The sequence below is a fragment of the Oryx dammah genome, unplaced genomic scaffold, assembly GCF_014754425.2.
Source record: "Oryx dammah isolate SB20612 unplaced genomic scaffold, SCBI_Odam_1.1 HiC_scaffold_10, whole genome shotgun sequence".
Lineage (NCBI taxonomy): Eukaryota > Metazoa > Chordata > Mammalia > Artiodactyla > Bovidae > Oryx > Oryx dammah.
The window spans coordinates 57,310,911-57,337,536 of record NW_024070194.1 but is presented as its reverse complement, the minus strand read 5'-3'; the positions used below and the strand labels follow the sequence as shown (position 1 = coordinate 57,337,536).

At 37.3% G+C, this 26,626-nt stretch overlaps 1 protein-coding gene across 1 annotated transcript in view; it reads left to right on the top strand.

Moving 5' to 3' along the window:
• Window positions 1-26,626, top strand: part of GPR158 (G protein-coupled receptor 158) — a 303,836-nt gene that overhangs the window by 13,482 nt on the left and 263,728 nt on the right. The window contains exon 2 of the mRNA XM_040248562.1: window positions 19,119-19,224. Within this exon, the coding sequence (XP_040104496.1) occupies window positions 19,119-19,224 (106 nt within the window). The remainder of the gene's footprint in view (window positions 1-19,118; window positions 19,225-26,626) is intronic.

The following is a 26,626-nucleotide window of genomic DNA, read 5'->3' as shown; positions in this document are numbered from 1 at the left end:
GTTCTAATCAGTTGCATAGAATGGAATGAAGAATTTGGCTTTCCCCTTCTTTGAAGCATTAGACCACTATATAGAGCAGGGTTTCTCAGCCTCAGAACTATTGACACCTGGGGCCAGATAATCCTTCATTGTAGGGGCTGTCTTGTTCAGCAGTATCCTGACTCTACCCACAAGATGCCAGTAGCAACCTCCCTGCCCAGTGTGACAATCAAAAATGCCTACAAACATTGCCAAGTATTACATTAAGGGGTAAAAATGCCTCTGGCTGAAAGTTGCTGGTGTAGAGAGAACACATATAAAAATGCTATTTTGTGGCTATCCTTATTTCAGGAGTTCTATATGTATTTGTGTGTGTGCGTGCATGTATGAGTTTGTCAGATCACATTTCTATTTGTTTGGAACATAAGATCATTGCATATATAGAAAATGGTATGACTAAGAAATGGAAAATTTTGATGAATCAATGGAATATTAATTTATATTTAAATGTCATTAAGGCTCAAAAAGAACGTCTGGCCAAATTATCTGCAGATTTTGTTGCTACGCATAGTTTTGCTACTTATATAGTTAAATGTCTTATGTTTGAGATCTCTCATTAAAGGATGCATTTTGAAAAGAAAATATGTGTGTGTGTGTGTATGTGTATGAATCTGGGGGGACCAAGAGAAGAGAGAGAGAAAAAGTAGGGGATGGAGAGGAGTGGGGACATGGAACAAATGGAGATGAAAGAAATGATGAAAAACAATTAACAATCTATGATGCTGTGGAAGTGTTTTACTTTATCATGAAGCTGTTTATTACGGAGCACTTTCACAGTTCTGATAAAACTGAATTATTCTTTTCTAGCAAGTAGTGAGAAATCAAATACCAGAAGATTTAATCATTATAAAAAAGGTTGATTGTGATTGCATTTTAGAGCTTTATCTCAAGAAGTCAAAGCTATAATTGGGCTGATGCAGAGCTTATCCCATTAAAGGAATATGAATAGCTTACAATATATATATTTTAAATGCTCTGTTTTTTCTTTTTTAATGATTTTTTGGTTTGGTTTTTGGCTACATTGCATGGTTTGCAGAATCTTAGTGCTCCGATCAGGGAGTGAACCCAGGCACTCTGCAGTGGAAGCTTGGAGCCCTAAAACTGGATCCCCAAGGAATTCTCTAAAATGCTCTTTTCTGCTTTAACTTTATTGATTCAACTAGAGTTGAATTTGAAATTATTATAAATGAAATTTCCTAGAATAATAAGTGACATATAGACATTATATAAGATGGTAACATGTTTAAAGATGCAGTTTTTAACATTATTAATGTCTAGACCTGATGCTGGGAAACACTGAGGACAGGAGAAAGGGTGACAGAGGATGAAGTGTGGATGACATCACATCCATGATTCAAAGGACATGTGTTTGAGCAAACTCCGAGAGATAGCGAAGGACAGGGAAGTCTGACCTGCTGCAGTCCATGGGGTCGCAAAGAATCGGACACAACTTAGTGACTGAACACCACCACGACCTAGAATCTTATCAAAAGAGACCTTAAAAAATAACAACGACCACATGATAGAAAAGAATGTTGAGGCTTTACCGTGCAAAGTACCGTAGCACAAACTGATGCCTGACTACTTCCTCCTGTGCTATCAATAAACATGTAATACATGTGAGCTGCAAGGGCAAGGAATGAGCAGATGGCAGCTGTATATCATGCTGATTACAGAGAAATGACAATGAATGATGTGAATGTTCAGAGATGAGTCCAAGGCTCATGAAAAGAAAGACGAATATTATTATTTTTCTGGATGAGGCAAACTTTTGAGAAAGCTGTTTCAGGCACTGACTTAATAATTAGTTTTGTGGGAAGGCTCTCATAATGCTGCCCTCTGAAAGTTATTTAGAAATCTGTCTTTCCACTTTTTTGAGAAAGAGGCAAATAACAATTGGAGCATTCTTTAAGGAAACAATGTTTTAGTAAATATCTTGGGAAAGCTCCTTTTTGAATAATTAGACTTGTAGAAGTAAAAAGGATTTTGTTGTTTAGTTGTTAAGTCGTGTCTAACTCTTTTGAGACCCTATGGACTGGAGCCCACCAGACTCCTCTGTCCATGGGATTTCCCAGGCAAGAATACTGGAGTGGGTTGCCATTCCCTTCTCCAAGGGATATTCCTGACTCAGGGATGGAACCAGTGTCTCCTGCATTGCAGGCGGATTCTTTACCACTGAGTCATCTGAAAAGTCCCAAAAAGGATTTTAGAGATCACGTAATCTGACTTATTTTTACTTTTACACATGAGGATATTGAAACCCAAGAAAGTGGTGACAATCACTTGTGTTAGCTGTGGCTACAGTAAACTTGTAGTTTAGATAACAGGCACAGACAAAAAGGCCCTGAGTCCTCAAGTAAATGCTAACTTCCATCCATTATTCACTGATTCCAAACTTGGCTGGGTATCATGATCACTTGAAAAGACTGATAATACCTTCCCACTGCTACTGCTAAGTCACTTCAGTCGTGTCCGACTCTGTTCGACCCCATAGACAGCAGCCCACCAGGCTCCCCTGTCCCTGGGATTCTCCAGGCAAGAACACTGGAGTGGGTTGTCATTTCATTCTCCAATGCATGAAAGTGAAAAGTGAAAGTGAAGTCACTCGGTGGTGTCTGACTCTTAGCAACCCCATGGGCTGCAGCCTACCAGGCTCCTCCACCCATGGGATTTTCCAGGCAAGAGTACTGGAGTGGGGTGCCATTGCCTTCTCCAGGCCCTCCCCAAACCCTGTGCAGGAGATAAATCTATATCAAAAACAAAATCCTCACAATTCAGAATCAGATGGTACTTAAACACAAACTTGGGAAAACGTAAACAGAATTTGATAAGGTTGAAGCATATAATTCCTTTTATAAGATTTTAAGAATAAGAACTGAAAGTTGTAAATGCTTGGCAACTTTAGTTTTAGTGGTTCACAAAACCTGGCTGCTGGCTATGCTGGGTACCTGAAGCTTTCCAATATTGTGGATGACCCTCCTGGGAGGGGTAGGATGACTAGCAGGTCATGAAGGCAGGGAAATTACAGGTACTGAGCACTAGGCTGTATCCTGGTTCTCTGTCCCTTTATTGTGAGTTATTCTTTGTTTTCTCACCTTTAAAACAGGGACTATCATGAGAGCAGCTGCCTTTTGTTGTAATTGGTCTCTTTATGTAAACATTCTATTTCCTCAAACAGTTCTACTGGTCTTTCAAATGTAAGGACCATAATTCATAACTTCCCATATTCACTACCATTTGAAAGTGCCTTGCATATTTCAGGAAGTATGGAATAGTTGGGCTTTCCAACTTCTCTGATAGGATTTCAACCAAAGAATAAGCTATCTATAGTTGTTCCATTCTTGGCTGTGAATGAATAAACTGAAATAACTGACCAGTAATGGAGGCTGAAGAATGAAAATCTAGAACTTCTTGTAAAAACCAGCTGGGTGCTTTTCTTGCTCCCTGGCTTAAAATTGTACAGTGAGACCCTCTGTAAACACAGACAGCAGAAGAACTCAGGGGCAAAGCATTTTTTTTTTTCCTTCAACAGCATGCCTGGGAAGATATCCTGTGGGTCTCCCCCTCTCTCAAGCTCGTGGCTGGCAGGTCTTGTCATTTGGTGTTTCCTGACTTACTTTGTTATCTTTTATTTTTTTTTGTTGTGTTTAGTCCCTAAGTTGTGTCCAACTCCTTGCAACCCCATGGACTGCAGCATGTCAGGCTCTTCTGTCCTTCATTATCTCCTAGAGTTTGCTCGGATTCATGTCCATTGAGTCGGTGTTGCTATCTAACCATTTCACCCTCTGCTACCCGCCTTCTCCTTTTGCCTTCAATCTTTTTCAGCATCAGGGTCTTTTCCAATGAGCTGGCTCTTTGCATCAGGTGGCCAAAGTAATGGAGCTTCTCTATCAGTCCTTCCAATGAATATTCAGGGTTGATTTCCTTTAGGATTGACTGGGTTTATCTCCTTGCAGTCCAAGGAGCTCTCAAAAGTCTTCTCCAGAAACACGACTTGAAAGCATCAATTCTTCTGTGCTTAGCCTTCTTTATGGTCCAACTTTCATATTCGTACATGACTACTGGAAAAACCATAGCTTTGATTATATGGACCTTTGTCAGCAAAGTGATGTCTCTGCTTTTTAATACACTGTCTAGGTTTGTCATAGTTTTCCTTCTAAGGAGCAGGTGACTTTTAATTTCATCACTGCAGTAACCATCCACAGTGATTTTGGAGCCCAAGAAAATAAAATTTGTCACTTCTTCCACTTTTCCCCTTCTATTTGCCATGAAGTGATGGGACCAGATGCCATGACCTTCATTTTTTTAATGTTGAGCTTTTAAGCCAGTTTTTTCACTCTTCTTTCACCATCATCAAGAGGCTCTTTAGTTCCTCTGCACTTTCTGCCATTTGAGTAGTTATCATCTGTATATCTGAGGCTGTTGCTACTTCTCCTGGCAATCTTGATTCCAGCTTGTGATTCATCAAGCCTGGCATTTCACATGATGCACTCTGCATATAAGTTAAAAAAGCAGGGTGACAATATTGTCTTTTACGTCAGTACTGCCTTTCATGGTGAGGGTTAAGATGTCAGGTCAGGGGCTGCCTCAGAAACTGCCAGTGAGAGGCACAACATACAGAAGTAGGATTGGAAAAGCCAGAGGAGACAGCATAAACATTTGGACACAAATTTGAAGGAGGAAGGATTTGCATCATAGGTAAGGACGTAGAGGTAGAAGTGCATCTCTAATGAAGAGCACTATCAGTGGAAAACTGGGGTTATGAATTTTGGGAAATAAAATCATCATTAGCTTTTCTGATATGACAAATGTGGGATTCAGCTTCTTTGTATTGCATTTTCTTCTTACTGTACTCTATTGTATTATTAATTATATTTAAAAATTTTCCCTTGGTTATTTTGATTTTTCTATCCATAAATTTTAAATAGTATTTTCTATTGTTTTCTTTTTTACCCTCTTGATCCTATTGCAACATTTTTAGATAATTCAAGATGATCACATTTTCAGTCTGTCACAGCAGTAAAAACAAACAAACAAAAAAACAAAACATGCTTTGTCCATTAATGGCTTCTAAGAGTTGAAATGTGAATATACGAATCTATGCCATTTTTAGAATGTTCCAATTTCAAGGAACAATGGATTTTCTCTCCCTTTTTTAGATCAGTTGTGCAAAATCATGTTATCTTTAGTTTGGGCACATATGCATGGAAACTTTTCATCTATTTTCTTTCCATGCAGTTGCCAATGCTCTCCTTTTCATGTTAAAGAAACAAAAAGGAGTCCTATGCTTTCTGCTTCTAAAATCATCCAACTTCTTAATCAATCATTGTTTGTTAAAGAAAATTTACATTGCTTTTGTTACAATGTTGAAGACATTCTTCTTGGAGACCCATTCAGTTCAGTTCAGTTCAGTCGCTCAGTCGTGTCTGACTCTTTGCGACCCCATGAATCGCAGCACGCCAGGCCTCCCTGTCCATCACCAACTCCCGGAGTTCACTCAGATTCACGTCCATTGAGTCACTGATGCCATCCAGCCATCTCATCCTCTGTCGTCCCCTTCTCCTCCTGCCCCCAATCCCTCCCAGCATCAGAGTCTTTTCCAATGAGTCAACTCTTTGCATGAGGTGGCCAAAGTACTGGAGTTTCAGCTTTAGCATCATTCCTTCCAAAGAAATCCCAGGGCTGATCTCCTTCGGAATGGACTGGTTGGATCTCCTTGCAGTCCAAGGGACTCTCAAGAGTCTTCTCCAACACCACAGTTCAAATGCATCAATTCTTCGGCACTCAGCCTTCTTCACAGTCCAACCCTCACATCCATACATGACTACTGGAAAAACCATAGCCTTGACTAGACAGACCTTCGTCGGCAAAGTAATGTCTCTGCTTTTGAATATGGTATCTAGGTTGGTCATAACTTTTCTTCCAAGGAGTAAGAATTTGTACCAATTGTTCTAGGCCTTCTACAGAATAACTATCATGGAAATATTTTCAAATTATTGAAATTTTGGATTCAACTATGTGTTGGATGCTAGTCCTCTTATTTCAATAATTCTTTTCTTCCCACCCCTTAATGCCCAATTTCAAATACTTTTTCAGAAAGAATCTGTGTAAGATAAAATTTCTAAGCCTTCCCATGTCTGAAAGTGTCTTTGTCTTCATGCATGATTGATAGTCTGAATACAGAATTATAGGTTCAAAGTCATTTTGCTCTCAGAATTTTAAAGATCTGGTTATATTTTTTTAGCATTCATTGTTGCTGGTGAAAAACTTGATGTTAACCTGATTTATTATATCTTTGTAAGTAATCTTTTTTTCTCTTCATGGAAACTTTTAAGATCTTCTCTTTTTTCTTGGGGTTCTGAATATTCATGATGATGTGTTTAGATGTGATTCTTTTTATTCATCAACCTCACCACTTAGTTGGCCATTCTAGACTTTTCCACTCAGTAATTTTCTTTTATAATGGCTTAAAACTACTTTTTGCTATCCATTTTCTCTTTCTGGAACTTCTATAGTTAGGTATTCATCTTTCTTTTACTTTCACTTTCATTCATCTTTCTGGATTGATCCCTGTATTTCTTTACTTTTCTCTCATCTTCCATCTCTTTTTAACTTTATAGTCTAGAAGATTTTTTTTTTAACCTTTTGGAAAAATTAGTTTTCATTTGGCAGTCTCTTACTTTCTATGAACTCTTTCTTGCTCTGATTGTTTCTTTTTTCATAATTGTATGTTTATTTTCTTAACTCTCTTTGAGAATATTAATTAAAATATCTATTGATTATATTCTGTTCTGTGAACTATTGATATTTGTTATAGGTTCAGTTATTTTGCTTGTTCATACCAGTTCTTCTCCTTTATACTACCAATTCATCTCAAATATGATCCTTGTCAGTCATAGTTTTATGACCAAGGGACTAGGTTAACATACATAGGTATATGGCATGGATTCCTGTGGCAGGTGTATAGGACAGGTTCCTCAGTATACCTCCCCTTGACTGTCAGTCTTTCAACATTTACTTTTGGATGCCTGAGAAGGAAGCGCACAGTCTCTGGGTCACTGCAGATCTTTACTCTGGGAGAACTAATAACCATTTAGAAGTTTTAGTTCTTTCTAGGCATTTCTTTCAAGCTCTTTATAGAACAGATCTTTGTTTTTAGCTTGAGAATAAGTGTCATTACCGCACATAAGGAGAGGATATGCCAACTTGAAATCCTTCATCACCTTGATATCTGCTTCATTTTCTACTTTCACTCTTGAAACCTATTGACTTTGAGCTTAAAACCTTTCTGGAAGTTCCACTTAAAGAGCAGTTTCCGCCTCTGTTCCAGCCTTCTCCTGAGCATATCCTGGGCTTGGCTGCCACCACTCCAGCTGATCATCAGTAGGATCCCAGAGAATATTGTCAAATCTTTGGTTTACTACTTCTCATTCCATCTTGTATTTATTTACTGCCATTACAGTTGGATGTGGAGGGATGAGGTAGAGAAACATGCTCAATTCACCAACTTGAATGAGAACTCAAACTTAGGTCTTCTGATTGGTTTTATTACCTTTATACCTAAAGATATGGACATCATATTCAGTTCTTTTGCTTATTTGGTTTGTGTCTTAGATATACTATTTCACCTCTTTGTGTCCCAAATTTCTCAACCATTATTTAGGGAGAATGATAGTGACCATATATAGTTGTAATAAAATTAGGGAGAATAGTATCAGTCATATAACAAGTTCAATGAGGATGTTTTGAGTGTGTATAGATAATATATAATACACAATAAGCACCCAATAAATAATAACTAAAAACACATGATTCAAAGCATATAAGTAAGTCCTATATTTAGTTCATAGTTGGGCATCTAACCACCAAAGTACTTTATTTAAATTCCAACGGGAATATTTTAAATGTACTTTATAGGCTTACTTAGTTATTATTTCTAAATCAAACGAATTGGCACATGCTATCTTTTTCTGAAAAATTACTATCAATGACTGGCTTGTACCTTTTGTATAACATTATAAATTATAAAATAGTAGGATCTTGAAAAAAGTCATTCAGAATAAAAAACTGCACATTATTAGATGGACAATTTGACTTGAGCTATATGAGTAAGAACTAAGAGAAAAAAGAAATTTAATGACTTAAAAAATTACTAACAGAAAAGAACATTTTCACTTAGATAGTGTAGCCAAGCACTAACATAAATGACTTGTTTAATGAAGGCACCAGGAAACTCAAGGTATAACATTATTATTATATATTTTAAGGTAGATTAGTGTTCACATTTATTTTCTCTGACAGAATACACTTTGTTCTTAATTTTTCCTCCCTAGCAATTAAAAAAAGTGTCTTTGGACATATTATATAACTTTTCTGAACTCTATTTTCCTCATCTATAAATGAATAAAAATATTTGTTCTTTTATAGAATTGTTATTTGAATAATGGGTCAATACAGGTGATCTCTTTGTACTGGTTTTCTTGACAAGGGAGTTTCTTCCCCATTTAGAATGGCCATATTCAAAGAGGTCATATAAGGAAGACTGGATGTGTTTGAAAAATAAACTGTCCTCTTGTCATTTAAAATTGAAACAATGTATCTCAAAATTATTCCAGTAAAGGAAAACTGTAAAAGAAGACATTAGTCAGCTACTTTTGGGAAAGCAGCAAACTCAAAATATATTTTTCAGGAGGACAATCATCTATTATCAAACTCTTAAACCCTAGCACTTTTAAGATGTGTGCTGGACTTAACTTTGAAAAAGGATCATCTTCAAGAGCCCCAAAATACAAAGACTGTATACTTGTGGGTGAAGAACTCACATTCTGATTGACCTTACTTCATTTTATATTTATTGGTTCTTTCTCTTTTTTTTAAAACAAAACTTATTTTCTCCACAAAAAATATACAGATCTTCTCAAGGAAGGTGTGACCTGATTACCAAAAAGCCTTCCAAGAACAAGAAGCCAGACAGATGGAAGACATTTGTCACTATATAAGTTTTGGCAAGCTTCTCTGGACATGTCAGCTGCAAAGTAGTGTGGGGGAGGAGAACATTTTCTTGCTTTGAGACAGACTGTCGTCAAGTTCTTCAAGATACTCTAGAGGTGATCAGACTGTGTTCTTGATTCTCTTGTACTTCTTGTAATGGTGGGTTTGAGCTAAAGGATTAGAGATCATTGGGTGGGCATTTCTGAGGACAAGAAGCCCCAGATGAGGAAGTTACCCAAAGATGATTGAAAGATGAATCTAAAGTCTTCTACAGTTATATGGAAACAGAAAGGAAATTGCTCTTTGTCCCCTTTAAAAGTCTCTTTTCCTTGATCCTACCCCATTAGCAATGAACCTGTGACATGTGCTCTTCCTTTCATGTACTATTTATGCATAAGTCATTTTAGTTAAATGATTTCTATATTTCTCATTATTTTGCTTTTTATTTATACAATTCTGTTTTAAAAATCTCTTCCTGCTGCTATGTATACAACCAGTTTATTTCCCTACTGCTGCCTAGTACTCTATTGCTGCATAGTGACAGTGAAGTCGCTCAGTCGTGTCCAACTCTTTGCAACCCCATGGGCTGTAGCCTACCAGACTCCTCTGTCCATGGGATTTTCCAGGCAATACTCCTGGAGTGGATTGCTATTTCCTTCTCCAGGGGATCTTCCCAACCCAGGGATCGAACCTGGGTCTCCCATTGTAGACAGACGCTTTACCGTCTGAGCCACCAGGGAACTGGTATATTGCTGTATAGTATGTAGAAATTGTCCAGTTCCAGGGATGGACAGATTGTCTTCGGTTCCTTGCCATTACAGTGACATTGTGGTAAGCTTATATGCCCCATTAGGGACCTGTGTGAGAATTTCCTTGAGAGATAAACTGAAGTGCAGGATTTCTGGGTCACAAGGAGGGGTAAATGTAATTTTACAAAATATTGCAAGATTGCTCACTAGACAAGCTGCATCAGTCTACATATCCAATAGCAAGGCATAAGGGCTCCTATAGCCTAATATTCCTGCCAATATTTGGCATTATACAGCTTTCTAAGTTTTTGTTAGTTTAATGAATGTAAAGTGACAGCTTACTATTGTTTTAGTTTGCATTTCTCTGATTACTGATTAGCTTAAGTATCATTTCATGTACTTGTAAACTTGCTGGGCTTGCTCTTTATTGAACTGCTTGCTTATAGCCTTTGCCTGTTTCCTACTGTGATTTCTATATTTTTGTTGTATTTCAAGAGGTTCTAGATATTATTTCCTTGCCAACTTTAGACAGTTCAATATAGCCCAATCTGTTATCTTTCAGGTAACTTTGACCATAATATTTCCCCTTGAGGGGAATTTTTTAACATTTTTGATGTTATTTACTTAATCAAAATTTTACCTTACAGTTTATAGTTCTTGGTTTTATTTATGAGGTCTTTCAAAGCCTTGCCTCAAAATTATTCTCTTATAATCAACTAATACGCTAAAGTTTTACCTTTTACAACTGGATCTTTAACACTGGGAGTTCACCTTTGCACATGGTATTTGCTAGGGATCCAGTTATTTTTATCTATTTAGTGATCCAGGTTTCTACTCCTATCAGCCTTTATCATACATACAAGTGTCTTATGTGCATATGTATGTCTCTGAGTTCTCTATTTTGTTTTTTCACTGCTTCCCCTGTGTTTTGTCTGTCCCTAGTCAGTACTATTATGTTTTATTTCCATGGTTAGGTAGTACGTCTCAATATTTGCTTTGGCAAAGCCTAAAGCCTCCCTCTTTCCCCTTTTCACAGCTTCTATTTTTCTACTTAAAGAAAGCTGTCAAGTTTCTAAAAAAAAAAATCTATATGGAATTTTGATTGGTTCTGCATAAAATTTATAGCTCCATTTGATGGGAATTGACATTTTTAATACAGTAACTTATTCCCTGAGAGCATGTGATATCTTTCCATTACTCAGATCATCTATTTTGTCCTTCATTAGAGTTTCAAATTTTCTCCATAAAAGTTTTGTGTATTCTTGATTAAGTTAACTACTAACATAATGGGTTCTGTCCTATTTTAAATGGAATATCTTTAGTTATAACTTTTTGCTGGAAATTGTTGGTGTATATACAGATTTTTGAACACTGATCTGGTATCTACCAACTTTACTGAACTTTCTTATTGTTCTCATATTTGTCTGTTGATTTTACTGCTAACTAAAGGATCATATTATCTACAAATAATGACAGTTTACTCTTTCCTCTTCAGATCTTTACATCTCATTTTTTGCCTAGAATTCTTGAATTGGTTGTGACTTTCACTAACTATGTTAAACAGCATCAGTGATAACAAACATTTTTGATTTCAAGAGAACATCTTAAAAGAAAAAGTTTTTCCTTCAAAGTATAGAGTTGATTGAAGTAAATTTTACTAAGTTAAGCATTTCCTTCAATTTCTAGTATACCACTAAAAAAATATAGGGTGTTAGAACTTTTAACTGTCATCTTTCAGGTAACTTTTAGAAAATAATTAATGTTGTTGTTTAGTCACTCAGTTGTGTCCGACTCTTTGTGGCCCCATGGACTGCAGCACACCAGGCTTCCCTGTCCTTCACCATCTCCTGGAGTTTGCTCAAACTTATGTCCACTGAGTTGGTGATGCCATCCAATTATCTCATTCTCTGTCGTCCCCTTCTCCTGCCTTCGTTCTTTCCCAGCATCAAGGTATTTTCCAATGAGTAGGCTTTTTGCATCAGATGGCCAAAGTACTGAACTTCAGCTTCAGCATCAGTCCGTCCAGTGAATATTCTAGGTTGATTTTCTTTAGGATTGACTGGTTTGGTCTTGCAATCCAAGGGATGCAAGAGTTTTCCCCAACACCACAGTTTGAAAGCATCAGTTCTTTAGCACTTCTTTAAGATCCAACTCTCACATCCATACGTGACTACTGGAAAAACCATAGTTTTGACTAGATGGACCTCTGTTGGCAAAGAAATGTCTTTGCTTTTCAATATGTTGGCTACGTTTGTCATAGCTTTTCTTCCAAGGAGCAAGCGTCTTTTAATTTCATGGCTGCAGTCACCATCTGCAGTGATTTTGGAGCCCCCCAAAGTCTGTCAGTGTTTCCATTGTTTTCCTATTTGCCATGAAGTGATGGGACCAGATGCCATGATCTTTGTTTTTTGAATGTTGAGTTTTAAGCCAGCTTTTCTACTCTCCTCTTTTACCTTCATCAAGAGGCTCATTAGTTCCTCTTCGCTTTCAGCCATAAAGGTGGTTTCATCTGCATATCTAAGGTTATTGATATTTCTTCCGCCAATCTTGATTCCAGCTTGTATTTCATCCAGGCTGGCATTTTGCATGATGTTCTCTGCATATAAGTTAAATAAGCAGGGTGATAATGTACAGCTTTGATGTATTCCTTTCCCAATTTTGAACCAGTCCATTGTTCCATGTCCAGTTCTAACTGTTGCTTCTTGATCTGCATACTGGTTTCTCAGGAGGCAAGTAAGGTGGTCTGGTATTTCCATCTATTAAAGAATTTTTCTCAGTTTGTTGTGATCCACACAAAGTCTTTAAGGTAGTTTTTTTTTTTTTTTTTAATTCCTTTGTATCCATTCTGCATTTATTTGCATATTTCCTGTTTGCATATTTTTTCTTTAATTCTTGAGTCTTCATTTATTTTCTCAAAGAAATTTAGTTTTTTATAACTAAAATTTTTTACTATTTTGAAATATTTTTAGACTTTCAGAAGATTAGCAAAGATAATAAAGTTTCCACTACCTTACCTAGGTGAATACGCTTCACCAAACTTCTTATAACATTAACATCTTCCATGAAATGATCAAAATTAAGAAACTCATATTAGTACAACACTATTACCTAAGTTACAGATTCTATTTGATTTCCTCAGTTTTTCCACTAATGTTCTATTTCTCTTCCAGGATCCAAATAGGTTATCATATCTTATAAACTGAATTATGTTTCCCCAAAATTCACACATGGAAATCCTAACCCTCAGCACCTCAGAATGTGACTGTATTTTGAGACAAGATCTTAAAAGAGATAATTAGGTTAAAATGAGCTTGTTAGGATGGGCCCTAATCCAAGGTGTCTGTGTCTTCATAAGAAGAAATTAGGACACAAGAACACACAAAGATCATATGAAGACACAGAGAGATGACAGCCATCTACAAGTCAAGGAGAGAGGCCTCAAAAGAAACCAACTGACCCCTTGCTCCTGGACTTTTAGATTCCAGAATTATAAAAAATAAATTTCTGTTGTTTAAGCCATCCAGTCTGGGTACTTTGTTATGGCAGCCCTTGCAAACTAATGTATCACTTGCTTTTCATATTTCCTTAATCTTCTCCAATCTGTGAATTTCTCAGTCATTTCTTGCCTTTAAACCATATTCTCTTACGTTATCAACTACCAATTGACACTTCTGAAGTGTGCTGGTAAAGTATTTTGTTGAATATCCCTTAATTTGAACTTGTCTAATGGTTTCTCTTAAGACTGAGGTTAGGGGCATTTGGGAAGAAAACTACAGAGGGAAAATGCCCTTCTCACTGCATTATACCACAGAGTACATAGTATCAATATGTCTTTTTACTGGTGATGTTAACCTTGGTCACTTAGATAGTGTGGTGTTTCTCAGGTTTGTCCATTCTAAAGTTACTATTTTTTGTTTTGCATACTTTATTCTAAATGAATCACTAAGTTAAGCTCACACTGAAGGGGAGGTGAATTCCCTTGTTTAATGGATTCAGAATTGCAGTTCTGCAAGATGAAAAGAGTTCTGGAGATTGTCTGCAGAACAATATGACATACTTAATACTTCTAAACTGTGGGCTTCCCTGGTGGCTCAGAATCTGTGGCAAATGAATCTTTACTGGTAAAGAATCTGTCTACAATGTGGGAAGCCTGGGTTTGATTCCTGGTTTGGGAAGATCCTCTGGAGGAGGGAACAGTTACCCAGTCCAGTATTCTTGCCTGGAGAATTCCACGAACAGAGAAGCCTGGTAGGCTGCAGTCCATGGGGTCACAAAGAATTGGACATGACTGAGTGACTGACAGTTTCACTACTAAACTACATTTATACATGGTTATGATGGTATGTTTTATTATATTTATTTCACCACAATTAAAAAAAATTAAAAAGCAAAAAACAAAAACAAAAAACAAGCAGCCCTTCTTTAGCTCATGCGTTTCTCCTTGCATTCCATCACAGTCAGCTGGAAAAAGCCAGATAGTACTCTCTGCATTTTACTTATAACATTCCTTGGCCATATCTACAAGTTCATTTGCTCACAGGTAACAGCTTTGCCAAACTGCCAACTGTTATACAACAAAGGTTGCTTTTTTTTCCCCTGTCTCCAGTATCACTTCTACATTGTCCTTTAAGACTCACCATGTTCTGGCTTTTATTAACCATTTCTTTTAAGGCCTTTCCAGCTTCTGCCTCTGCCTGGACCCAAAGCCAGTGCCATAAGTTTTAAGTTTTTGTCAACCCTTATTCTGATCATCTATTGTTTGGAGAAAACCACTGAGGCAGCTGGTCTACCAGCATCTGTTTTTTTTTTAATCAACTCTTTAATTTTGACTGAACTTCTGCCCTGATTCCCCTTCAATGTTGACTAATGGGATGTTACTGTCAATTTTTGTAGTGATGGAAAAGGAAAAATATTGCCCAAGGTGACATGGTGAAGAAACAAAAGCAGAATTTCAAAACTTTCTGTCAACCTCTCCAGTTTTTCTTTCCATTCATTAGCCCATAGCAGTACATGATGGTTTTCTGTTTGCTTGGGTTTTCACTCTCTCTCTCCCTTTTTGGTCATGGTTTTTTAAGCTACTAGTTGCATCTCTCTAGCATCTGCCATTTTCCAGGGTTAAGTTTTGGGGTGGGCTGATTTAGGGGCTGAGGGAAAATATTAAAAAGACACAGACAATGGAAATTTTGCCCATGGGAAAAACAATCATTAAAAACCAAATATTATAATAGAGAGTACTAATGGTATGAAAAAGGTAAGCATAGTATATCATGCGGAGAATAGAGAAGTAGTTTCTAAATGAGACTTGTAGTTTATGAAAGGTTTTAGAAAAGAGCCAGATAGAGGCTACAATAAGAGCACAGCTTAGGCAAAAGGACTTCAGGTATAAAGGTATCTATAAAAGAATGATTTTCTGAGATAACATGAATTATTTAGGACCTCTCAGACTAATTCTGAATTGTCTAGAACAAAGAATGTATGTGAGTGAGTGAATGGAGAAGTCAGAAACAAGAGGGGCCTGGATATAATGTTATACCAAGGAACTTGGATTTCATTCTTCAGGAGAGTGGGAAATACTGATTTTAAGCAGGTAACTGTGAGGATCATATTTACATATTTTAAAGATTAAATAGCAGCATTTGATGCTTAAGCTTTAGGGCCCCCTGCTTGCATGGGGAACTTTCTAAGGTCTTGGATCAAGCACTAACAATGAATTTTGTGGTCAACTTTTTTTTTTTTGTAAAATTTGCAAAAGGAAGATATAACTAAATGGTCTCTTTCTACTATAATTTTCCCTCCATTACATTTTCCCTGGGCTGTGGGCATTTTTGGAAATTGGTTAAGCAGAAGTTCTGAATTATTTAACAATACATACTAAATTAGTTTGTAGTCACGTCTAAGTTATCGCTAGCCATCCTGGTATAGAAAAGCCTTCTAGTAATGAAATTACTACCCATTCAGCAGTAGTCACACAAACAGGTAAGGCCAAAGGGTCATATTGTGATAAAAGTAAATATTAATGATTTTGTACTTGGTTCTTAAAGAAGGACGCTAAACCTTTCTTAAAGAAGGGCCTACAAATCGAGACCTTCATTGGAGCAATGCCACTCAGGACCAAATAAGTAAACTATTACATAAATTTTTTAGCTCCATGAGAGATGAAGAAGGTCTGAATGAGGCAGGATTAGCAGAAATGGAGGGGAAGGGTCAAGGTACCTGAAGGGAGTAGAATTTAAGGAACTTGACAAATTGTTTTGATTTGGGGGACGAGTTTCATAACAAACAAGTTATCTACCAGGTAACTGTAAGGACGGAAGCCCATACACAGATAGAGAACGTTAGGCAAATTCCAAACCTGGTTGGCGGATGAATCTTGTTTTAGCCTTGAGGCCTTTTAGAAGTCAAAGAAACAAGGAGAGAAAAATGCTAGTCTGCAGGTCAGCTAAGCACCCAAAGATTTGGGAACGTTATCTGCTATATTTTCCATTCTCTGGAGACCACTTACCAGTCTCTTTTTGGCCCTCGTCTTCCAGTCTTCAACCCACCAAACACCAGCCACTTCCGGGCCCTCAGCGCCTCCCAGTGGTGCCGGCTCACCGGATGTGGTAGCGGCACTTCCACCTCAGGAGAGAGTGCTCAGGAGAGCGGCGTGGGCTTGGTGTGGGTCTTCCCAGGCCCAAGCCCTGCCAGTGTGCATGCGTGAGGCTTTTAGTTTTTGAGCGTCTGCTTTGCACTTGGCTGCACGATTTTCGCCACTTGGAGAGCTTTCTCTTCCAACTCAGTCTCGCAGACTTCCACTTCCCCTGCAGGAAGTGTCGGTGCCTTCCCCAGGGCTTTGTAGCTCCCCAGGCGCCAAGGCCCAGGTACTAATGAAGATGAGTCAGCATTGATTTCCCAGCTGGTAAGCGCATGGCTCATTACCTTTGGTGGTTTTGCACTGAGCCCTGGGAGCATTGTGAACTTGGTTCCAAGTCTGCGGTGACTTTTTGGTTGTCGTGTAGGAATGTGGAATTAAAAAAAAGAAAAGGCGGAAAACTCTAGCCCTTAAGATACCAGTTTCTTAAACCAGATTTCTCAGGGAAGGGACCAGAGGTAATTGCATCCTTCTGGAATCCCTAATTAGCCCTTGTTCCTAAGCCAGCTCTGGAGGGTTTTGAGATCTTCACTATCTTGCGACTAAAGTGTAGCGGTTAGTGGAAGAAAACTTGTGGAGTAGAAATGTATATTTTTATTGGTTTGCTACTTACATTCCTAAGCTGTTCAAGAATATAAAAATGTAGCGGACACAGTTCAGTGGGAAATTTTATGTCATAGAAGAAGATGACTGGTAACTTAGTATGTGGATTCAAAACTGCCCGTAATTGTACCTTAACCAGCGAATTAGAAATCTTACTTCAGTGAGGCCTATCCTGACCACCCTTTGAAAAAATCTTAACCTTCTCTGTACTCCCATTCATCCCCCTTACCTACTTGAAGGTGGTTTTTTCCCTCCATCTCACTTTTTAGTTTGTATTACTAAGTGTAATTTACTTGTTTATTATGTGTGTGCTCATTTATGCTCTTTGCCACCCCATGTACTGCAGCCCATCCGGCTCCTCTATTCATGAAATTTTCTGAGGAAGAATACTTATTTATTATAGCCATGGTTTATTATTTGTCTGACTAGAGTTAAACTTTGTGAAGGCAGGAACTTTTTTTTTTCAGTTTAGTAATGTCAGAGGCCAAGAATAATTTTGGCCCATAGTAGATGCTTGATAAGTAATTTATTAAATGAATGAAAAGCTGAATATATTATTTTCAAAAGACCTAAGTAGAGCCTGGAGTGGGCTTGCCTGATTGGCATGAATATGTGGAATACAATTTTATGTGAAGTCCTGATTGGTGAAGACAGCAAGTCAACCAGTGTTTATAGAATGCCTGTTGTACCCCAAGTGTTAACTTTCCACATTCCCCAGAATTTAGCATCCATTCTCTATGAAATATTCCAATAGTTTTAAAGACATTTTAAACCTTTGGGGTTTCTTGGGAGATACCGTGGCTTCTCTTATCTTGATATGTATATATACCAGACAATAAATATGTGTTGAAAGAGCAAATGGTTTTAAGGTGTTAGGAGAAGAGAAAGTCTACCCACTCCAGTATTCTGGCCTGGAGAATTCCATGGACTGTACAGTCCATGGGTCTCAAGGAGTCGGACACAACTGAGTGACTCACTTTTACTACTTGGAAATTTAGCTTTTTATTGCATGAATAGTATTTGTTTTATGGGATTATAGTCCACAGCGGTAGTATTTTGCAAACTGGAGCTATTGCTCTTAAGTTTTTTATGATAAATTTTTGCATCTTCCTTTGAGTGATCCTCTGAAAACTGAACTTACACATATTCTGGGTTGTCTGGATAACTAAATGTTGATATCAGGTTTTGCTGTGCCTCTGTTTTTAAGCATGGTAGTACTAGGTAGTGTAGTATATACTTTGTCACAGGTTAATATGAAAAGAATGGAAACAGCCTTAAAAAGTAAATGATTTCTTCACTCTAGATGAAGCCCAAAAGACATTAACCAACTCTGTCGGAAAATTTCACAGTAGTTTAAAAGGAGAAAACAGATGAGAAAAATGAGTCGTAACGTGGTATTAGGCTTCCTGAATTAGCTGTTGTACCATATTCCTTTTCTGAGAGGTGATTTAGTTTGGCATAATGTAATCACTGATGTTTTTGAATTAATATTTTAGATGTAAAAATTGTTGGCTGTATAGCTTTTACATTTGTTTTGTTATTTTATGTGTGTGTGTTTTGTAGCTAGAAGAACTATAATACAAGGAATTTGAGGAAAGAGATGCTTTTTTTTCTGACCCTATCTTCCCCTCTTAACTTATTCCCTCCTGCTCCCTTGCCCCAAACTTCCCATTCCTGGCCCTGCACTGGGGAGTAGGGGTAGAAAGAAATGAGATAAGGGCTTTACAAAAATTTTATTTTGCCAAAAGAGGTATTGGGAGCAAGTATTATTTCAGAGTCAACTTTGCTCCAGAGTAATTCTGTCTGGAGGTCAGCCAATCAACAAATACTTATTGAACAGCTACTGTGTGCCAGGCATTATACAGAGAGCTGAAACAGAGAACAGTACAGAGCCCGCCTTTGGTGCTTACACAGAACTAATAACTTGCTGTTTCTGTTCTATTGTCTCTACCTACACTGGCACACTTTAGATGAGTATGAGTGGGCAATTTGGAGAATTTTAGTGCATTCTTGTGCTGATTTGTCTGATTTTTAGGTTAGAACACAGAATTAGAAATTGTAAAGACTCAGATTAATTTGTTCTTCTTGTCTTTCTCTGTTTTAAGGGGTGTCATGAAAGTAGACATAAATCTTCAGAAGGTGGACATTGACCAATGTTCAAGTGACGGCTGGTTTTCAGGAACTCACAAATGTCACCTTAATAATTCAGAGGTAAGAAAATGGAGATACAGTTCTCAAATCAGAAGCTAAGAAACATATTACTTCTGAGTAGATTGTATTTGTGTGTGTAAGTGAACAAGAAATATCTTACTGGGGAAAAAAAAATCTGTTATGCAGGCCTGACTGTTGCCAAATGAACTGAAAAAGTAGTAGACAATGAAATTTGTGCAGAATAACTATTCACTTGGGGACTAAGAGAAGGCTGAAACTAAAATTATGTCTGAAGTTTGGCTTTAGCCAAAGTCACCCTATTGTTCAAAATGAGCTGGAAATTAAAATAGCCATGAAGTGAGAAACTATCCCAATAGGGGTCAACCAAATTATGCACATTTTATGGAATATGATGGTTTTTGAAACATTGATGTTATTTGTTCAGACACCCTGCCATCTGTCAGAAAAGCAATAGAGAAAGTATAGCCAGGAGATACTGAGAAGAAGGAGAAAACTGTTCACAGGAAACTGGAAAGGAGATGTGTGTATTTGGTGTGTTTTTTGCAATGTTCAATTCCTGTCCATACTTAATTTCATGGAATTCCAGTTGGCAAGGGACAGGCAGAGAAATCATACGTCTGGAAATAAGACTGTCACTTGTCTTTAAAAAAAATTTTTTTTTAATTTGAAAGAGTCTTTAAATTCTGTAGTGCATTACAATGGTCAAATAACACAGATGATTTCATATAATCCCATAATAACCCTTTTATCCTCTGCCCCCATATATGCCTCTTCCCTCATTCCCTCTCCTCACTGATAATCACTAGTTTGTTCTCTGAATCTGTGAGTTTGCTTCTTTTTTTTTTATTTTTACTATAATCACTAGTTTGTTGCATTTTTTAGATTCTACATTTAAATAATATAGAGTATTTGTCTTTCTCTGACTTACTACACTTAGCATAATGCCCTCCAAGTCCATCCATGTTGCTGCAGATGGCAACGGTTCATTCTTTTTATGGCTGAGTAGTCCATTGTGTGCTTGGGTGTGCTCAGTCACTTCAGTTATTTCCTACTTTTTGCAACCCTGTGGACTATAGCCCACCAGGCTCCTCTGTCCATGGGATCCTCCAGGCGGGAATACTGGAGTGGGATGCTGTGCCCTCCTCCAGGGGATTCTTTACTGTTTGAACCATCGAGGAAGCCTGTATATACATGTATATAATATATGCCACGCCTTCTTTGTCCATTCATTTGTGGATGGACACTTAGGTTGTTTCCATATCTTGGCTATTGTAAATAATGCTGCTATGAGTATTTGGGTGCTTGTGTCCTTTTTAGTTAGCATCAACTGATATTCTGTAATTTCAGAGGTGACGTGATAACATCCTCATTTTATTTTTAGTAATATTATTTCTCAAGTCCCCAAATGCTCTAAAACAAATGTACACTAAAACTCCTGACCTTAAATACTTCAGCTGTCTCTATTTTGAGTCCATGAATTTATGAGGAAAGTCAGCATGATTTATTGAAAATAGGGGATATTCCTATAAATGTAGTAATCTACATCTTCAATTTGAATTTTTGCCACATTTCCCTGTAGCCCACCATGACCCAAATAATCTTCCACAGTTCCATCCCCACATCCCCCCTACATTCCACACACCTTCATCTGCCCTCCGTTCTTCCCGCCGCAATATCCCTCAACCCTCTCACCCCCTAATCTCCCTAGGAACCCGAATAGTCCCTTATATCTCTCTAAGCCCATCACATAGTCCCACCATGTCCCCACGACCCCCACTTCATCAGTAACCCACACACCCTGACTCCCACATCTCAATATACTTCCGAATAGCCCACCCTCCACCCCACCCTCATTGCCTTCGTTGTTCCCTTCTTCCCAATTGGGACCTTATTATGTAAATGAAGTATTTCTGTCTTGTCAAGTCACAGAGATCAAGATGCTCTTTTCACCTCCGCTCACTATTTTTCTTATGGATTTGAACTTTTCTGAGTTCCCACTTCCTTTGGATGGTTCTGGCATTTCTAAACATATGAATTTCAGTCAGTGATTTGGTAAATATCTTTAGCCTGATTATTGTCTCCATGCCAGTGGCATAGAGCTTCCTAGCTTTGTCTTTTAGCCAGGGTGGAATTTTTTTCTGCATGAGCGTCAGATTGTGGATATTGATCTGTGTGTGCTCACTTCTGTATAGCCTTGTTTCAGTGGTGTTCCTGGGTGGTTCAATCAGCAGTCTGTCCAGAAACAAGGAGATATTTGCTTATCAGTCTGTTATAGTTGTTGCTTGCCTCTAATAATCTTGGTGTAGTTTTCTTTTTCCTTATAGCACATCTGTTTATTTGACTAGGTGGTCTTATTGGATGGCTTTTTAGAAGATTGATTTATTTTCATTACATCAGGCTTATCAATTTTCTGTGGGTTGTGTCTTTTTAAAGCTGTCAAATAAACTAAACTACTTCAAGATAAAATATTATCCTCTGTTCTGGTAAACAGAGATTAGGGTGAAATGTGTAACTTTTGGCTTTATATATGGCAGCATTGTATTTATTCAATTCCTATAGGAAAAAAAATGAAAAACTCACCCTGTAAGACAACCAACAGTTCAGTGAATCTCATTTGACAATGTTGTACAAAGGTTCAGTGATCAAAAAATAACATCAACAAACACTAAATCTACAAAGTGCCTGTTTGACTTAAACTCCGGATCCCTTGAGCCCCTCACTTGCCGAGGTCCTGGTGTTGGGAGTAGGAGATCTTGGTGTCCTAGGTTTGCAGCCTCTGGTGCATAGTCTGATGGACACAGGGCTGGACTGGAACTCTTCACGTCTTTCTGTGGGGCTTCTGTCAGGTTCTGGAGTTGGTGCTGGTCACTGTAGGCACTGCTGCTGGTCTACACCGCATTCTCGGACTCAGGAGTAACGATAGTCTTTTAGGTCCTTCTCTGTAGTGATGTGAATTGGAGACTAGGAACTGGCTTCTACTGATGTTTTTACTGCTTGGTAAAACCGAAACAAAGCTCGTGTTCAGGGTGTTTTTCATCTGCACTGGCTCTCTTTCGTTCCATGTCACAAATCTGTTACAGACCCCAAGGAGCATTGTGTAAACTGACTTGTTTTGGGACGTACTTGACATGATTGGTATTTGTAAGAGGTATGGGTCCATCTGGGCTGCCCAGATGACTCAGTGGTAAAGAACTTGCCTGCAGTGCAGGAGACATAAGAGATGTGGGTTTGATTCCTGGGTCAGGAGGATCCCCTGCAGAAGGAAATGGTAACCATTCCAGTATTTTTGCCTGGGAAATCCCATGGACAGAGGAGCCTGGTGGGCTACAGTCATGGGGTCACAAAGAGTTGGACGTGATTTTAATGACTAAACAACAAAACAGGGGCCTGTTTATGAAAATCCACATCATTAGAAACAGAGACTTGCCTCATGTTTACTGTGGGTTTTATTTTTACCAATGTTTAACATTCTTCTCTTGTAAATACCACAGGGAGTAACAAACTTCTAAGTTTTAATGGAGGCAAGCTTTTCACTTAAAAAAAATTTTTTTTTCCACTGTGTTGACTTTTCAGCCTCTGAGGTATCTTAAACTAAATACAGAGTCTGATATTGGAAACAAATAAGTAGTAAGTAACCAGTGACAGAAGCTTCAAGAGCATTTTAGAAAGGCATGGGATGGTTTGTGAGGAAAATAATTTCTCAACAAGTTTGGGTTGTTACTGAGTTTAGGAGGCCAATAAGTGCTTTTTGAAGGGCATAGTAAAATGAGATCTCAGTTGACACTGGGAGTTAAACCAGATTCCAGGATTATTTTGGCCATTTTTATAACTCATCCAGATCACTGCTACCTGGACTCGATCATGTTTCCCATGGCCATTTAAATAATTCTTGACCTATTTCATATCATTGTTTTATTTGGGTACACAGAATCCTCTCTTACAGAATAGTTTATTAAAAACATTCACATAAATTGCTATTTTTGTTTTAAAGGTTTTCTTTTGCTTGTTTCCTTTAGAGGATTATTTGAAGTATGGAACAGTGACCTTGAAACTTTTTGATTATATTCTATTAGTAAAAATGCTTTAAGCATTCACAAATAGTATTTGTATGTTTTTTAATCTGTAAAGTATATGCATCTTTTGTAATATATTTTGTATAAGAAAACTTAATTGGGTTGAGATAAAAATGAAACATTGTTTTAATGTAGATTATATTTTATAATAATAAATATTGTTGTTAGTCACAGTTGTGTCCAACTCTTTGTGACCCCATGAACTGTAGCCCACCAGGCTCCTCTGTCCATGGGGATTCTCTGGGCAAGAAGACTGGAGTGGGTTACCATTTCCTTCTCCAAATATATCTGGTTACAATTTTTGAAAAATTTTCAGTGATAGTGTTGTGATTTATTATGCTTCACCATTTAAAATTTTAAAAAGTCTTAGTTTAATACTTAGCAGTGCAATGATTCAGAGGTCTCTAAGTTCAGTTTATTTTTATACTTAGTTTTAATGTCTGTCATAGTTGAAAATATGCCTCAGAAGGATATGTCAGTCCACATTGAAGAAGTAAATTGTTGACTGTATTTGCTAAATAACAGTGTTCATTTTTCAGTTTCCAAGCTAGCAGTTTTTCATTTTACCTGATGTCAATCAGTTCCTGAGAAACTAATTGGAAATCTGGGCATTTTAAGTATTTTAAAAGAATAGGTTAAGGATCCACTCAGACTTTCATGGGGAATATTTTCAAACAGATTAGGAAATTTTATTTCCAAGTTTAAACTGTATGGCTATGTGAGTATTTATAGTTTTTGACAACAAAAACCACATAACACTGAAAACATTTCCAAATCCATTTTCAAAATGCTCACTTCAAAAGGCTTTCTCACGGATTATTAAAATGTCACATTTACTTTGAAGGAAGAGCTTATATATTTAAAAAATACCTGCTGCATAACACACTACTGACATCCACTTGTCATCATTGAGCAGGACAGCAAATTTAGAACACTTGCCTTTTTTTGTGAAGAGTGATGAATAACTAATCTTTGAGTTCAGAAATAAGTAGTTCACTTTGAGACAATCAGAAAATCTTTGTGAGGGAAAAGTTTTTCCAGGTCGCACACCATCTTACTGATATTATGAAGAATTGTAAATATTTTGCAATTTAAAATAATATACTCTGTAAATCCCCCTGGATGGTCAAATACAAAAGGTAATACTTTCTTTAGAAAAGTTCTGTGTTATGAGTTATAATGACACTCATTATCATTCACCTGTCTCTAGAATTGTCCTGTTCAATATGATAGCCACGAGCTTCATATGCCTATATTGAAAATCACTAAATAAAATTAAGAATTCAGGTGCTTGGCCTCATTATCCTGATTTGAAAGATAAAATAGCCACATGCAACTACTGGACACTGGACAGTGTAGTGGACAAGCCAGGCTTTTGACTATGGCCTAGCTTACAGTGTAGTCAAACCACACAAATCGTTGAAACCTTTCAAATCCCTGAATTTCATTATGTGGGTGAATCATTTTCCTTAAATTCACTAAGGGACATTTAAGGACAAATTTGAAATGAATTTTGGCCAATGTAATCAGCCATATAATCTGCTGTATTAACTTAATTGAAAATTAATAATGAGAAATCAGCCAACTATTTTTAATGCCATTATTTTACACTGAAAACTGTAAAAAGTCTTCCAGGAAATGGAAAAAAGTAAATGCTGATAATCTTCTAGATATTTATATTTCCATTGTGTTTGTAATACCAATTCTGTTTTTTTTGATTACCAATACAAAATGTGATGACGTGAAATCCTACTCTTCTCCTTGGATGTAGGGTAGTGATCAGCTGCTCACTGGTGCCCAGCACAGTGCCTGGCACATTTATTGAGTTAATAGAGGCTGCCCACTCTGTGTGTAGATGGCCTCCTTATAGAGTTACTGCTTTTGGTTTCTCCCCATGGAATTGCTCAAAATAAAGTTAAACTTTTTTTTCTTCATAACAAACACACAAATATTTGAAGACTGCTGTCAGTGTGCTTCTAAGTCTTTCTTTTAGGCTAGATGTCTTCTGATTCAGGCAAGTATGGTTGTTTTACTAGGTTTAATCAAAAGAGGCCATACCACTACTGTATAACACTCCATTTCTTTTTTGAAGTTGTTTGAAGACCTAACTTGTTTGATTTCGTTATATAGTCTTTTCTAAAATTAATAGGAAACTGATTATATTTTCAGAGTTTTCACTATGTTCCTGAGAGTTATTTGGACTAGATATTCTGTATTGTTCCAAAACTAGGGGTAGGAAATATTATTTCAAAATATCTGTACTGAGATGCTTAACAAGTCAGTTAAAGGAAAACCGGGTCTGTCTTTTTTTATTTTATTTTTTAACTTTTTACTTTATCTTGGAGTATAGTTGATTAACAATATTGTGCTAGTTTCAGGTGTACAGTACAGTGATTCAGTTATACATATACATGTATCTATCCTTTTTCAAATTCTTGTTCAGAGCTGGTTCTCTTGTTCAGAGAAAGATGTTTCCAACAACAGAGCAAGGGGTCACCAGTGGCTGTTGCCATCTTGTGGCTAGTGGGAAGAGGGGGTAGAGAGAGGGAAGGAGGGAGGAATTTTGCAGGGCTCATAAAAATTTCATGCACCATTAGCTATATAGTAGAAGTAGGTGCCTCTTAAGTATCCTTGCAGCCCTAAGATTTTATACTGTAAAGGAAACCACTAAAAGATATTTCCATCCAAAAGCAAAGCTCTGCCTACCCTTGCATTGGAAATACCTTGAATTCTCACACCACATGTGATCGTGCATGCCAAACTCCAGATTTTCTTATTTTGCTCTGTGATAATAATAAAGCAAATGGTTGTTCATTATTGTCACCTTCATTCAAGCTAGCTTATGGGATTTGATTTCTACTTACTCATTAAGCACTTTGGTAATGGTTATGCCCGACTAATACATTCTGATTGAAGTGAGACGGAAAAGCCAAATCATGTTTAGTTGACTTTAGATTGTGAATCTGGCATAATGTGAGCCAGAAAGGAGGCATAAGAGGAGTATTATTTTTTCCTCTAAATTGCTTCTTTTTCTTATGAAGGAATCAGATACTAGATACCATAGACTAGAAGATAAATCCATTTTTCCACAATGATAAGGTCATGATATTCAATATCTGCTTCTGAATAACGCTCTTTTTATATATTCCGTGTCACTGGATTGCATTACCAATCTTTTTGAACTTGATCTAATGTTGGGACCTTTGAAGTATCTGCTTTAGAATTTACAAAGAGGGAGCACATCCTGTCTGTTTTAAGGTGAACAGACTCTTTCTCTCGATATATCTCTTTATCTGTCTACTTGAGCTATAAAAACATTAAATCTTGATCTATAGCTTTCTACTTTATCAACTTTATGGACTACCTAA